At 36.0% G+C, this 16,738-nt stretch overlaps 1 protein-coding gene across 13 annotated transcripts in view; it reads left to right on the top strand.

Moving 5' to 3' along the window:
* The window catches only part of SCEL (sciellin), a 113,340-nt gene that overhangs the window by 76,470 nt on the left and 20,132 nt on the right, over positions 1-16,738 (top strand). For 8 of the 13 annotated variants that reach the window (XM_033177492.1, XM_033177489.1, XM_033177487.1 and 5 more), the window contains 6 exons: positions 542-601; positions 3,361-3,411; positions 4,373-4,432; positions 7,849-7,908; positions 8,053-8,112; positions 8,254-8,313. In XM_033177492.1, the coding sequence (XP_033033383.1) occupies positions 542-601; positions 3,361-3,411; positions 4,373-4,432; positions 7,849-7,908; positions 8,053-8,112; positions 8,254-8,313 (351 nt within the window). The remainder of the gene's footprint in view (positions 1-541; positions 602-3,360; positions 3,412-4,372; positions 4,433-7,848; positions 7,909-8,052; positions 8,113-8,253; positions 8,314-16,738) is intronic. The other 5 variants (XM_033177495.1, XM_033177491.1, XM_033177494.1 and 2 more) reach the window with 2 other exon arrangements.

The raw sequence follows: 16,738 nt of genomic DNA, 5'->3' as shown, positions 1-16,738 counted from the left end.
AATGGCACCAGGAGCTCTCTCAATACTCCCAAGTCTAATTCAGTTACTAAGTTCCAATAGATGTTTGGTGTCATGATAAGGCACAGGCATTCTGTAGCCAGATTATCTAGCTTTAAATCCCAGCTCTGCTACCACTAGCCATGTGGGAAAATTACTTAAGCTTTCTGTGTCTCAGTTATTCCCTCTATGAAACTGGAATAATAATACTTCCTATGAATACTTCCTATGTCATAGGATTGATGTGAGGATTAAATTAGACAAATCATGTAAATCACTAAGAAGAGTGCCTGGCCTGGCACATCAAACATTTTCTAAAAGTTCTTATTCATTATTTCTCTCCAGTTTTAGTTAGGTCCCTATATGTATATTCACAGTCAACACTGAAAACCCCCAGCCCTCTGAGATGATCTCTAATTTTATTATTTTGATAAATATTTTATAATAAAAGTATTTCTCAGTTTTAACAAATACTTAAAACCATTAACAAATACTTGAAATCAGTGGTAAATCTACCACTGATCTAGTTTTCTATGTTTTTAAGGGGCCAAAGTCTCGACTGCCTCATCAAAGTGGCTCCTGAAAGAAACACAACTAACCAAGGGCAAGGTTTATGGAACTTCTCCCCCGTTTTTTTCCTAATCAACTTAAAAACATGATAAATTAAGCAGTGGCTCACGCCTGTAATCCCAGCACTTTGGGAGGCCGAGGAGGGCGGATCATGAGGTCAGGAGATCCACACCATCCTGGCTAACACAGTGAAACCCCGTCTCTACTAAAAATACAAAAAATTAGCCGGGCGTGGTGGCGGCGCCTGTAGTCGCAGCTACTCGGGAGGCTGAGGCAGGAGAATGGCGTGAACCCGGGAGGCGGAGCTTGCAGTGAGCTGAGATCCGGCCACGCACTCCAGCCTGGGCGACAGAGCGAGACTCCGTCTCAAAAATAAATAAATAAATAAATTGCATCATCCCACCGTTGAGACAACCAATGATGGGACCCAAATCAGCAGATCTTGTGTCAGAAATTTAGTGTTCAAGCACGTGCTCAAGGCTCTCTGGCCATGGGAGAGAGAATTCCTTGAAGTATAGGAATGATCTCTTACCAGTATGAGATTTGTGTTCCATGCTGAGGATTTCCTTAAAAATTAACGGGAATTCCCCATGAGACAAAACATCATCCCAAACAATTTCCCAGATCTAAGTAGCATAAAGAAAGGTCTTCATATGATAAAAAATTCTTCCTTCTTCTTCTTCCATCACGTATTCCCTCTCTTCTTATTGTCTACCACCCAAACAATTCTTAAAGTTGGGAAGTCATTTAAAAAATTATTCTCAGTTCCTTGAAAAAAGAATGACATTTTTCTTTTATATAGAAAGAATTTTATCGAAGGCATATCATGTTAAGTAAATAAACAGGCATAATAAAATCACCAACTTGTAAATGTATATTGTTAAATGAATTTGAACATGAGTTAGATATAAAAGATACCAAAATATATATCTTCTCTCAGCAGATTTCCTATCTTACTTTGCATATTTGAATACGGTCTATTTTGCAGTATGTGGCTATCAAACAGCTTATTTAGACTAGATCAGAGGTCAGCCACTTTTTCTTAAAGGGCTAATAGTAAATAGTTCTGGTTTCAGGGACCAAAATTGTCTCTGTTTTTAAGTAAGTATCTCTGCCAATAGTGTGAAAGCAGCCATTAGTACCTTGTGAACAAATGGGCGTGGCTGTGTTTCAATAAAACTTTATTTACAAAAGCAGGCTGCAAGTTGGATGTAGCTTGAGGTCCATAGTTTGCTGACCCCTAGACTACATAGTATTTTGTTTGAGCGGGTGAAGAGAGTCAAAGCTGAATGTAGTTGAGGTGGAGTCTGAACTGCAGCCTACTACCCTACTGCCCCCTGATTTGGCATATATTAATACAACTTTAGTTTTACTATTGAGGGTCAGACACTAAATCCAGAAACCATATAATTACATTACAGATTAAGATTCAGTGAAAGACAGTTGCCTTTTCCCTCTCCCAAGATGACTTAGTTTCTAAAGGTGAAGATGGCCTGATTATTCATGCCCTTTCCTTTATAATGTGTTTGAGGCTGTATTTTGGTAGCCACATGCTGCCATGTATTGCATTTGGTTGTGTGTCTATTTATTTTACTTGGTAGTGAGATTTTTTGAGTTCAGAGGACCTTTTGCTAGCTGTGTAGTCTTGGACAAATTGCCTAACCTCCTTTATACCTCAGCTTTTTTATATGTAATATCAGGATTGTAAGAGTTAATTTCTTCATGAGTTACTACAAAAATTAAACATGATCATGCTTGTAAAACACTTAGTGTTCACGTACTTATTACACATTATCTATTAGTATTATTATTACTCTTAACAATTTTTTCTTTATTGTTAATTTCCCATAGCACTACTCAATGTGAAGAAGATAGCAAATAAATTTTCCTGGGAGGTTGAATCTTATGAAATTACTGACATTCAACTATTTTTGACCAACAAAATGGCAATTTTAAACAGTTCAATGTAATAGAATATAATAATTTACATGGAAGGACACGCACGTGATAAAATGAATCTATAGATTAGTCTTAAGGATTAGTTAAGATATAAGTCTTTCCAATTATTTTCTCTCCAGGATATATAATGTATCATCCAATAATAAAGTATATCAAATTAGGCTTCCTATTCAGGTCTTTGGTGTTAGGGTTGGTATCATTGCTGTGACAACAGCAGCATCTCTGTAGAGAGATGAATGCCTATTATAGAAACATAAATTATATAAACTGATCCCTTGCTCTAATTTAGCTTTGCATGAAGTGTGATTCTGAAGTGATTTAATATCTTGGGGTAGTGTGAATATTACATATTTATATTATATATATTACCTACATAACTTAGAATCAGAAAATGACTTTTTTTTCTTTTTTTTTTTTCTTTTTACAAAAAATCTCAGCTTTTGTTTGTTGTGGAAGAAGGGGAGCAAGGAACATATGGATATAATGAATAATTTTATATTTTCTCTCGTTCATTATAACCTCCAGAAAATATTCTAAATGGTCTCATTCTGCCACACAGATAAAGTATGTAAAATAAAGAGTTTAGGAATAATTCTGCTTTGAGGTTGACTTGAAAGAAACAAGAATACAACTAAATTAAATTATCATATACACAAATGTATGCAAGAAATGAATTGATAGTAGCTACCTGTTTTTACATAAGGCTAAAAATTTAAGTATAGATGAAGTTTTAAATTAGCAACAATCATTTGGTTAATATTAAGGCTGAAAAAATATACAAATTATTGGATTTTAGTTGACCTAGTCAGCTACTGAAACTTAACATTTTTTTAGGAACCAAGACTTGGACAATCTTATCAAAGTGATCCCTTCAGCAAACAAAAGGTAAGCTTATTAAGATTGTTGAAGACTTCTTAGCAAGTCTCCAATTTATGCCCCAAAATAAGATTAATTAGTTGACTAAAGACATTTTGAAAGGGGACATGAAAAAAAATGAGAACAAGTTGATGTGTAATAATGCTGGATAGATTTTTTTTTTTATCTATTATTGCTTTCATTAATTTCATTATATTATTGTTGAAGATGATAATATTGAAGGTAATTCTGTGTAATTACTACTTTAGAAATTCCTTTGACACAGTAATAGCATAACTAAATTATAATCATAAATTCATAGTAAATTACAAGTTCATAAAACTGAACAAATCAGTAAATATTGGCTTTCTGTTCTCTCACAAACCCAGAGATTAATATTTAAATGACTGGCAAGAAAACTGACAACGTAATATTCTTATGTTTGATTAGAATATTTTTGCATGACATTGAATTTACTTTTGTTCTTGAGAAATTAAGACCCTTTATACACTGGACACAAGTCACTAAAAGCATGGCAGAGAAACCCCAAACTATCACTCATTGAATTACTGTGAAGATAACGTAGGTGAAAAGCATTGTATGGATGTGAGGGATTGTTATGAACATGAGACAGAGGGAGGATGTTGGGGAAAGGAGTGTGGAGTTTGCGGTCCAGTTCCTGTGGTTGGAATTTTGGTTCACCCTCAGCCATTTCTTAGGTATCTGGCCCCAGGGAATGCCTTAATCCCTCTGAAGTGCAATATCTTTGTTTATAAAGGCAGTGGGGGTGGGGGTGGGGGTGGGGTGGTAATGATGTCACTGAGTTGTTTTGAGGATTAAAAAAGTGGTAACTAATATATATAAATTGGAAACTCAGTAAACTCATGACTTTTTACACTAGGATTCTATTGAATGATTTACACCTGTCGAAACAAAAAAAAAGAAATGCTGGTATGAAATTTGCCAATTTCCTCTAATTTTGTTTTCGCAGTGAACAAGGTCTTGATGAACACATTCATGTCAGCCCCAAAGTTGTCAAAAACACTGATGGGTAAGAGATGGATGTGAGTTTTGTTATGTTTCTCGTTAAGTAAACCCAAAATCAATAGAAATGATTTAGAATTATTCTATGGGCAAATTGAATGCAAATCTCAAAATATCATCACAGGTGGAAACCTAGATGTCTCAAGATTTGTTAATTGCAAGAAACAGAGGCAGCTGGAAACAACGTATGGCAGTGCTTTCTCTTCTCTAAGCCTCCAGTAAAGGAATTGAACAGAGCAGTTGGAGAAATGGGCAGGAAGGAACATAGGTAGTCTAGGAGCTGTTGATATTTTGTTTTGTATGGTGTTGAAATTAATACTTTTATCTTTGAAATTGATAATTTATTAATGGTAGTTAATTTTTTTGAAAAAAGACCTAGACACTTCATTAGACTAATCATTAGCAATATCATTCACCTCATTTTAGAGTTTTCTGGTAGTCAGTGGAAATTTTATGAGGTTCATTATTCTTGGGAGGTTTACTGCGCTCAGCAAGGTAATGGACCTGAAGTTTAATAATTCTTCTTGAAGTAATGTCAGTAAGATAATGAAATTCACTTTTTGTCTATAGTTAATCAAAGACTTAATATCATTACACATTACTGTTTTATATATACATATATCTTAAGAACGGTTTCATGATTTCCCCTTTTAAGTTCTGTTGGTATGTATACAAATTGTAAAATTTTGGAGATGGAGGGAAGGAACCTTAGGATATCTTGGCCCAGTAGTTTGAATAATTTTGAAAACCAGTGTTCCAGATGAATCTACTCATTTTGCAGAAGAGGAAATTAAGACTCAGAAAGGTTAAGTGATTTGAGCAGGGCCACAGAAAAAATTAGTGGAAGACTGATAGTAGTTCTATCATCTCTTAGGCAGTGAATAATTACTGAGCACCTACTGGGTTCACAGCTTACAACCAGGTATCATTACTTGTACATTAGGTATAATTATAGGTTGTGGAAGCCAAAAAGAGAATTCGGTAGGCATATTCAATCTTATTAACAGCAGACAATTAACATAGATTAAAGCTAATTATGTACCGGGGCACAGAGATGTTACACCAAGACAATAATAGGTTGTCAGTTTAATATATTACATTTTGGAGCACTCATGTACTGCTTGCTGAATATAGAATATATTGTCAATGAGTTGCATTCTTCAAAGGGAGAGATATTGAAGAGCTAATTAATAAACACAGAGGCAGTAAAATTCGTATTCATGGAGTCCTAGGAGGAGGTGTTTGGAGATGGACAGAGCCTTGGAGATTATCCAATCCAACCTCCTCATTTACAGATGAGAATACTGAGACCAGGGGCAAAAATCTCACAGTCATCTGTGAGATCTTCTAACTCCCAGCCCAACTCCTAGTCTTTACATCACAGCACACAGACTTTGATCTTAAAATATATAAAAATTAATTAAGCACCTTGGGAAATAGCAGAGGCTGTAAAGATAGGAGTGTTGCTCTTGCTGTGGGATGACCCGGAGGTGTTTTTTACTGTTCTTACAGGGTCACTTGAAAGATTGCTTCATAGATTACAATGGCACAAATGTGCAAATGATTGCAAAACACTTTACAGCTTTTAAACTGCATGAAAGTAATAATAACCTAAATATCCTAATGTATCCTTTACTACATTCTTAAAGCTAAATAAATAAAAATAGTAACTTGAGAGAAAAAATGTTACATTTTCCTGGATAAAATTTAGATATGCTTGCTTTGCAGGATTTAGGGCCTGAAAAAAATCTACATATTTGTTGTTTGCAAAAATTGCATGATGCTATCAATCAAGGCAATTCCAGACTGTTCCTGAGATTTTTGTTTTATTAACACATGGTGTTGTCTTTACAGGAGTGGTGGTAGAATATAGCATATATTTATGTTTTCTAAGCTAGTGTTTCTCAAATGTGGGTTGCAACCCATTAAAGGGTCTTGTAATTAATTTAGTGAATGGCAATCAGCATTTTTCTCTTAATTAAATAGAATGAACTGAACAGAAAATATGAGAGTTCTTATGTAGTAAGAATATTATTTCATAAAATGTATGTCTTTGTGTGTGTGTGTGTGTGTGGCTGTCGGTAAAAGACAGTTTTAGGCTGTGATGTAAAATGTATTTCTTATTGGGCTTTACGTAACAGTGGTTAGTATATCATTGTTCTAGAGTATTAGGTAAATTAAATTTTTGTGCTCAGTAGGACAGTGAAAATGGAAGTTATAGTGGATTTTTGGGGTTTTTTTTATGTTACTTACTCTTAATTTTGCTGACACATAAATATTATCTGTAGTTACACTAACCAATATTGTGATTAATTGTATATTTTTTTAAAATTGTGGCTTTTGAACATACTGTCCACCCTACAAAGTTTTATTCTTTGTATTTTATAATAATATGTGAAATTAACCTCATTTTAAAGACTGTTGTCTTTCTGACCCAGTTTAGTTTTATGACAGATTTTGTCATCGGTTTACACAATGAAATTATGTTGTGGATAGTTAGTTTTCATATGTCAATCATTCTTCTAATAGTATTTATAGATATCAATTTATTATGTTCAATTGAGAACATTATCGTGGAAGAAAGCTCAAAATAGGGAAAATTCAGTTAGAGCCTTTCCATAGGCTATGGAGAGGTGAGAACCATGAAGAATAAATCAAACTAAATGAAGCCTTGAACATTCTATGGAAAGGTTGAAGGCTGGGGAAGAAAATGCAGACCTTTTCTCAGACGTTCTGATGATTCATCTCTAAATGACGCTCTTTTGGTCCCTGACCTTGCATCTTTTTTTTTTTTTTTTTTTGAGGAATAAAATGTATTTTATTTTTATATAAGGAAAAAGCACTGTTGCAGGGAGAGGTACATGTAGATTGTTTCCCAGATGGTACTGGAAGCAGGTGTTGTCAGTTCTGCAATCTCTTGCCATGGTAACTGCCATGTATTTCTCTGAATAAGTATTAAAATGAGTTTAGAGGAACACTTTGAAATTGATGGATTGCTGGAACTCTCTTTGCTAAGCCTTATATTAACAGTAATCCCCATTTTAGAGTTTATTTTTTTTAAAATTGATATCCTTAGTTGATTAACCTGATTTTAAAAATAAGGATATTAAAATCAGTTGGTATCTTCATAATGTTAATACATTCAAGAATGAACAATTGTCGGTTACTAAATGTTTGCTATGGCGACTTAACCAGCATGCCCTTGTAGATAGGCTCTGTCAATAAAATGTATGAAATTAGAGTAAGTTTTCTTCTGATAAAGCATAATTCTTCATCCCCTAAATTGTTTAGAAAACATATTTCATAGTTAGTCAATACTAAAACAATATGTCTTATACCATTATCCTTTCTTTCCATTTCCAATTACCTTAAACCTATGATTATCTCTAATCCAAGTTGCTTTAATATTTTTTCCACTTTAAGAAAACAAGATCTTGATAAACTCATCAAAGTGAATCCTGAAATTTTCACAAACAACCAAAGGTAATAAAACTATATTGTTTTAATGTGCTTTGGTCAGAAAGAATATTAAGTTTTATTATTACTTCAAGCAGATTTATAACCTTAATGATATTACCAAAAGGACTTCATAATTAACCTGCTCTCTTTTTATTGTTTGATTTAAAGAAACCAAGATCTTGCTAACCTCATCAAAGTAAATCCTGCAGTAATCAGAAACAATCAGAGGTAATCAAATAGAAGCAGTCAATTCATGTTTTTATTTGTCTGTTGCCCTTGGATGAAGTAGATTTATAATGTTGCTTTATTGACCTAGCACAACCCCAAAACCTGTTACTAATCTGAACTTTTTTCTCTCCCTCTTTTAAGCAGCCAAGACTTGGACAATCTTATTAAAGTGAAACCTTCAGCTCTTAGAAACACTAATCGGTAAATGACCTTGACTATCTTGACATGTTTACAAGTTTCTAGGGTAGGAACTTCTTCCTCCCTCCTTGCCTCCCTGCTTCCCTCCCTTCCTCTCTTCCTCCCTTTTTTCTTTCTTTCCTTCCTTCTTTCCATTTCATTCTATCACCCAGGTGGGGGCACGGCAGCACAATCGTAGCTCACTGCAGCATCAAAATCCTGGGTTCAGGTGATCCTCCTGCCTCAGCCTCCTGAGTAACTGGCAGCAAATTTTTAAAAATTATTTTAGAGATAGGGTCTTACTAGTTGCCTAGGGTGGTCTCAAATTTCTGGGCTCAGGCAATCCTGCCTCAGCCTCGTAAATTCCTGGGATTACAGGCATGAACCACTCCTTCCTATCCTTTTTTTGTTTTCTTCTTTTCTCCTTTCTGCCTTTCTTTTGAAGACTTTTAGTTTTCTTTGGTGTGTTAAATGAGGATACATTTACAATCCATCCCATGTGACTCCTGTCAACAAGGAAACATATCTCACTCTTCTGGAATCAATTGCACTATTTTGGAATTAGTTCTGGGCTTCTTATTTGCACTAAAACAACTTAGTGTTTGTTGTCTACAGAAAATAGAGTTTTAGGACTGAAATGAAAGAAATGAATACAATTAAATAAGGAAAAAAGATATTTTGAAGAAGTTGAACCAAACTAATGGTTTCTGTGGATGTCTGTAAAACATTAGAATGCATTTCCATAGAACATTGGAAAGAATATTCATGGTCTTCAAAATCCTAGATCCACAGCTAGTGTGGGTCCACAAAATATTACAGATTTTAACCATAAACTTCCATTTTACATTCTTACGATATCTTATAATTTGTTATTTGATATATTTCACATAAATGCTTTATTAACCTATAATAAAGTAATAGACAATGCAAAAGAGTGCACTGTATCAGAAGTCCAAATTGCTCTGCTGATCTGAAATTGTATTATAATAAATACATTGCTGGAAATAGTAGTCCAATATTCTAAAATGACAAAAAGAAATTAACATATGATGAAGTACTTTGAGCCCATTAGGAGAAACAGGAAAGTGTAATTCATGATTGGCCTAACTCTTACATCTCCTAGTTTGTTTTCTATCTGAGTATCATATTTTGTTCTTGCTGTTATGAGCACCTAGGATATGACTGGTAGTTCACATACGTTTAATATTCACAACAATCCCATGAGAAATCTATTCATGCACCCTGTTTTGTAGAAGAAGAAACTAGAGCTCAAAGGTACTAAATAACCTTTTCAAGAAAGAAAAATACACCCTGGACTTAAACTCAGGGACTTCTGATGTCACTACCTAGAGGGAAAACAAAAGATCTGTGGTTAAATCAGCTCAGACTCTCTTGTTCTTTCCATTCTGCATATTCCCTATGATCCTCTGCTGCTCATACACAGTTAAAGGACTATGATCAGATATATTTATTCTGGAGGATTGTTGTTAAAATGACAGGGAGGAAAGAAAACTTTGCTGTATGTGGATTTTCTAATAACTGAAATAACAGTGGACTCTGCTGCTGAGAATTGTACGGAAATATCTTTGCGAAGTAGAACCCTTTCTTTATAGTGGCATTTGTTGGGTGGATTTTTCTTTATATCAGTAACAGTTTTAGGAAGTTCCCAATCATGTTGAAAGTGGTTAGGTTTAATAATCACGTTATGTAATAACTGACAGTGAAAAATGTAGTCTCTCACTTTCTCTCCCACATCTCCTCCCTCCACCTCTTTCCTCCCTCAGTCCCTCTGACAATTGTGCTTTATTGACAACGGTAACTTTCTCAGAAGGGATTTTTGCCTGTTATTTTATTAGAAGAGGCCAATTTGGTAAAAAGGTAGTTTATATTTCAGCAACTCCTAATCAAATATCCATAGAAAGAGGACATTTTCTGTACACAGATATGATTACTATAAAAAAATTTAAAAATATTGGCTATCGTGTTGTTTTAAGATGGTGGCTTGATTCACAAATCTAACCTAACCTATGTCTAATTATTGTTTACTAGTATGACAGATATGATGAGAATCAGCTGGGATGTTCAAGAATTATCACAAAGCAGACAAACAGGAAAGACTGAACCATCTATTTGAAAAAAAGCGACTTCATTCAATTGGTTCAGCCACCCGTATCTATAATCTATCCATTCTGCCCTCTTGATTTTAATGTAGCTATGAAGGAGAGTATTTTAAAAGTGCCTCTCACTAGGAAGAACAGTCACAAGGCACTGTTACATCAATTCAATGTGACATAAGCACTGATTATTTAATAGTGTAACAGCCGTGAATCAGAGTTCTTTCATCTGACTTTGCTGACATTTCCAGCAGCTGTATATTTAATTCATAGTTAGGGGCTGAATAAACTACTGCCATTGATCAGAATGTAAGCAGGCATCCTGGAACTTCTTCTAGGAAAAAATACAGATGTGCACAAAATTTTCATTTATTCAGTAAGAATTTGCATGACTTTTGGTAGTAACAGTTTCACATTTTCATCAACCAGTGTCAAAGAGAGATATTCAGTTATCTGTAGCCTATAAACTGTTGTTAGACTGATTATTAAAATGCTAAATTTCTGCTCCTGAATGAATATTGAAAAGCGTCTAGTGACACCACGGTCTCTACAGTTAGAAAAGGCATCCTTCATCGAAAGTAGAAAAAAAATACTCTTAACTGTTTGTGGCATTATACTTCCATCTTCTTAAGGATTTCCTATTTGTTAAGACATCCCCAAGTTTTTAGTATTCCAAAAAGAGAAGAGTTCCTTCCTAACTACCTATTGCATATTTTTCATATTTCTGTTAACATAAACTTGGGGACAACCTTGACTCTTTCTGGTGTTTCATTCCCCATAATCAATCAATCAATCACTTTGGATGCATCACCTAATTTCAGGGAGTGGTCCAAGACAGTTCATCATACCCACTGGTTCTGTAGTCCAGATTATTGTTCAGCCTCCTAACTTGCACTTCTGCTGCCAATCTCCCCTTCTGCCCTTCAATCCATTTGCCACCCTGTAGAGTGGTTTTCCTAAGACACAAATCTGATCATGTCATTCTGATTAAACTCCTTCTGTGGCTCCCCATTGCTATTGCATAATGGCCATGATCCTCCTTAACCTGGTCTCCAAGCCCACCATGATCTGGCATCTATGGGCTTTCCCACTCCAGTCTATTATCATTCTCCACCCAAAAGCAAACCCCACCCACACACACCCTCTAACTTGCATACTCCTCACTCCTCCTTCATCGCTATTGCTTGGTTAACTTCTGCTTATCCTTTAGGTCTCCGCTTAGGTGTCTCTCACTCAGGCTCTGGGAAGCCCTCCTAACCCACCACATCTGCATCAGATGCTTCTTCTAGATGTTCTCGATCTGTCTTTTCTGTCCCATAATGTTGGTCTCTTCAAGGGAGTTATTATTTAATCATCCCTTTTTGACTATAAGGTCTTTAAGGGTAACTACTGGGTCTGCCTTGTTTATTTCTTTACCCATAGTGCATAATGCAATGCCTGGCACATGTTAGGTATTTAGCAAATATTGAATTAAAGGATAAATCTCAACCTCATCAATGCCTTGTGATAGTCCACTTAGAGAAAGTCTAGCCTTCCAGCTGTGACATTCTGAGCCCCTATGAGTGAAACCAAATGAAAAGAATCAGATTTCTTGTGACTGGTCTCCTTGCTTGAGTCAATGACTATCTTTTGCTCATGACATAATCTCAATAAACTATAGTGAATTGGAGCCACTGAAATTCTTGGTCACATCTTATATTTAAAATACCTGAATTGCCCAACTGCTCTATGGACCTGTTAATTTGTTTAATACAAAATCTTTAAGACTCCCTCACTGAAAAGAATTATAAAAATATGTAAAAACATAAAGAGTTGGGCCCATTTTGCTATGTCAGTAAGTAGAGGAATTATACCAGTTCTCTCACTGTATTCTCTATTCCTTTCAGAAAGACAGATACTCCTTTTGAACTAACACCTAATGCTTAAGATTTAGTTCCTGGCATAAAAGGAATACCATAGTACATTTTTTATATGAAGACTCTCAATTTTGTAAATATGTTTGCTACTCTACAAAAGCAATTTAAATGAGCTGTATGGTGAGAAACATATTGCTGCCTATTAATAAATACCTCCCACACCCACATGAGAAAGGAAGAACAGTTAGGAGTGAGCTAATAACTTTCTCATATGCAGAGCTTCTCCTAGGAAAAGTTGTATAGTAAAAGACATAATTCCTGGGTCTCCAGAATCTCTATTTTTTTCCTTCACCTGCTTTGTAAGAGAGTTTATGGTTTTTGATGTGGTAGTAGAAAATAAATGACATTATTATAACATGGATAAATTACTCAAAAATTGTCCTGTGGCTTTTACGTCATAGATAACTCATATTTCTCCCCAAATATTCTGAAATCTACATTTAAAAAACATTATTAGGCCAGGTACCTGTAATCCCAGTACTTTGGGAGGCTGAGGTGAGGGGATGGCTTGAGGCCAGGAGTTTGAGACCAGCTTGGACAGCATGGTGAGACCCTGTCTCTACAAAAATAAAAAAAAAAATTTAGCTGGGTATGATGGCATGCACCTGTAGTCCCAGTTACTTGGAAAGCTAAGATGGGAAGATTGCTTGAGCCAAGGAGTTCAAGGCTGCAGTGAGCTATGAAAGCACCATTACACTCGAGCCTGGGAGACAGAGCTGGACCCCACTCTCTAAATAACAAACAAAAAACATTATTAGTTGCAACAGTCAGTAACAATTTGCTCTTCAACAATTTTCTGTAACTACAGAAAGTTGGTGTTTTTTTTAGAATTAATTCCACCTGCCCATCAATGTATAATATTTTAAGGTCTGCCTGCCTTCTATGCCACTGCCATGAAAGGGGATTGGAATCAAGCCTCTGCTTAACCCTGCAGCATTTGGTTGCATTTCTATAAAAATCTATTTTTCACACTTGACTCACAGTTCTTCATCTTATACCACAGTGTAAAAGTCACCATGCAATTGATGTGGTCTTAATTAAAGAACAAAAATTTATTTTTATCTCCTTTAACTTTGAAAGCTTATGAGCAGTCTGTGCTTCTTTTACTGGATCTTCAAATGTAGCTGATGGCGTCAATCAGAGTGAATAGCCAAAGTAAATACACATTTTGTACTTTTCTTCATCTGGAACTTTCTATTTTGCATTAAATATTGGTATAGATTATTCAGAGTAAAATCTTGGCTGCTCTGAGTGCAGTGGTGTTTACTACTAACTGCTCACACCAGTTATAGATTTCTTTGTTCCTTTTCCACTTCCACTGCTTCACTTGACTAGCCTTAAATAAATAAATATTACTCTACTAAACCTGATATGTGGTAGTGTTTAATAAAATAAGAAAAATGTTATGAAACAAATAGTAATATGGTTTACTTGATGATTTGCAACTGTATTTCCTCTTTGGAAATGTGCTTCTTTGAAGGCACACATAGGTTGCAATTTTGAGTTATCTATCCATAGTTGTTGGATTTTTAAGATTCTGGCTTCTTCTCCTTTCTCGGATCCAAACCCATTCTTTCTCCCCCTCATGAAAACTAAGGTACAAAAGAGGTTGAGCAGCATGTGGGCAGTATCTACAGCAGTCAGGAGTTCAAAGCCAGGAGGAGTTGAGGATGTCCACCATAAGGCTGAGAAAATACATGTAATCACATTGTAAGGGTAGAAGCAGACCTGTATTTATTTGTTAGGGCTGCATAACAAACTACCACAGACTGGGTGGCTTAAAGACAAATGTTTGTTGTTTCACAGTTCTGGAGGGCAGAAGTCCAAGATCAAACTGTCAGCAGGGTTGGTTCCTTCCACAGGGCTGGCTCCTTCTCAGGCCAAAAGAGAAATATCTGTGCCAGGCCTCTCTCCTTGGCTTGTAGAAAACTGTCTTCACTTTTTTTTTTTTTTTTTGAAACGGAGTCTAGCCCTGTCGCCCACACTGGAGTGCAATGGTGCGATCTGGACTCACTGCAACCTCCGCCTCCCCGTTCACACAATTCTCCTGCCTCAGCCACCTGAGTAGCTGGGATTACAGGCACCTGCCACCATGCTCAACTAATTTTTGTATTTTTAGTAGAGACGGGGTTTCACCATGTTGGTGAGGCTTGTCTGGAACCCCTGACCTCATGATCCACCCGCCTGAGCTTCCCAAAGTGCTGGGATTACAGGCGTGAGCCGCCGCGCCCAGCCAGAAAACTGTCTTCACTTTATGTCTTCACTTTGTCTTCCCTCTGTGTGTGTCTGAGTCCAAATTTCATCTTAGAGACACTATTTGTAACTTGATTACCTCTGAGGACCCTTATCTCTAAATAAAGTCACGTTCTAAGGTATTAGGGGTTAGGACTTCAACATGTGAATTTGGGGGAGTGTATAATTCAACCCAGAACAAGCTCCAAAGATAATGAAGCAAAGCCAGGACTGGGAGCTGTGCAAAAAGGAAATAAATATAATATGTGCATTCAGGGGTGAAGTAAGGCAGGTGCTGGGTGATGGACAGAAATGGAGGTGAAATGTCCATAACTGGCTTTACTGGTCTTTTTTCCACATGAATTTGGTGGATACTATGTCCCTAGATATAGACAGACCAGACAATCTTAAAGGTTCATGGTCTAGGCTAATACTTTTCCTTGGGGTTTCTTTAATATCTTTTCTCAGAGCTGGGTAAGGTTGTAAGAGGTTTCCCCAAAAAAGAAAAGATAATTTAAATTAATAATTTAAATTGATTCCACAAATGGAATTAATTTGTGGAATTAAATTAAATTATGGAGCAGCTACTATGTGCAAGGCCATATTAGGCCATAATAATATGACCCTACTCTCAAGTTGTAATGAAAGCCACCAGTTTACCTATAAAACTAGCACTCAGTTCCTCCAGCATTAGCACTGGAAGGGGAATCACTTTGAGAAACAAAGTTCTAATTGCCCAAGATTCACACCTCCTGATGATCTTCCACTATTTACCACTGTCAACCATCCCAGTTTGACATTTCTAGGAAACTGGATCATGGAATACCATGATACTCCCTTTAATTTTATTCCACTATCCCCAAATATTTAGTAAAGTATTACTTAAAACATTAAGGGGAAGATCTCTTAATGGCTAAGGTTGTTAAAATAGTTTTGTGGCCCCTTATGCCAAGAAGATGGCTCTAGTAATTAGTGGAGACCATCAAGGATTAGGCAAATCCAAAGACTCTAGTCACCATTTCTCAGTTTGCAGGATTTAGGGTAGTAGATTATCTTACTCAGTTCTTGCAGTTACGTAGAAGAATTCAGTTTTGAATTTTACATCGTTCGGACCGCAGAGCCAATAATTTGATACTTCCGAACTACTTCTGAAACCTAGTACTTTTTACCTACATTAATTGGCATAGTGCCACTGTAACTCACTTCAAAAGTAATATACCCTATTTTCTACAGTTTCAAAAGTATGCAGTTAGTGTTTTAAATGTGAGGCTTAAGTGTGGCTAGGGAATGCTGCCGAATTTGTATATTATACCAATATTGACAGCTTGGATTTTATGTAAAGAGTATTAAATCTCGTCCCACGTAAACATGAGAACATTTTACCAATATTTGTGAGTGAGAGTCTATATACTGATTCCTTGTATAATAACCTTATTTGAACCCACTATTTAGGACCATGCGAGGTGAGATTTTTAAAAAACAGAGTTAATTCCAAAGATGTGACAATTTAGGACAGAAATAAAATGTGACAGTGGCCTCTCAAAATGTGGAATCAACAGTGCCAACTGCAGGATCACTGCACTTCTATTTTTTTTTTTATGCTTTTTCAATTCACTCACAACTGTAGTCACTGTGTGTGTATTAATCTGTTCTCATGCTGCTAATAAAGACATATCTGAGACTGGGTAATTTATAAATAAAAAGTGATTTAATGGACTCACATTGTCACATGGCTGGGGAGGTCTCACAATCATGGTGGAAGGCGAAGGAGGAGAAAAGGCATGTCTTACGTGGTGGCAGGCAAGAGAGCTTGTTTAGGGGAACTCCCATTTAAAAAACCATCAGATCTCTTAGGACTTGTTCAGTACCACAAGACCAGTATGGAGACAACCACTCCCATGATTCAATTATCTACACGTGGCTCCACCCTTCACACATAGGGATTATTACAATTCAAGGTGAGATTTGGATGGGGACACAGTCAAACCGTATCATTGTGCCATGAATTTTATTTACATTAACTTACTCATTCTCACCACAATTGTGTGAGTTTGGACGTTAGTGTCCTTCTTTACAAAATGATATGGTTTGGCTCTGTGTCCCCACCCAAATATTATCTCAGATTATAATCTCCACATCTCCACATGTCAAGGGAGGAACCTAGTGGGAGGTGGTTGGAGCATGAGG

This window comes from Trachypithecus francoisi, unplaced genomic scaffold (genome assembly GCF_009764315.1).
Source record: "Trachypithecus francoisi isolate TF-2019V2 unplaced genomic scaffold, Tfra_2.0 Lachesis_group18, whole genome shotgun sequence".
NCBI lineage: Eukaryota > Metazoa > Chordata > Mammalia > Primates > Cercopithecidae > Trachypithecus > Trachypithecus francoisi.
Note: the sequence above shows the minus strand (reverse complement) of the source record. Positions and strands in the feature narration are given on the sequence as shown.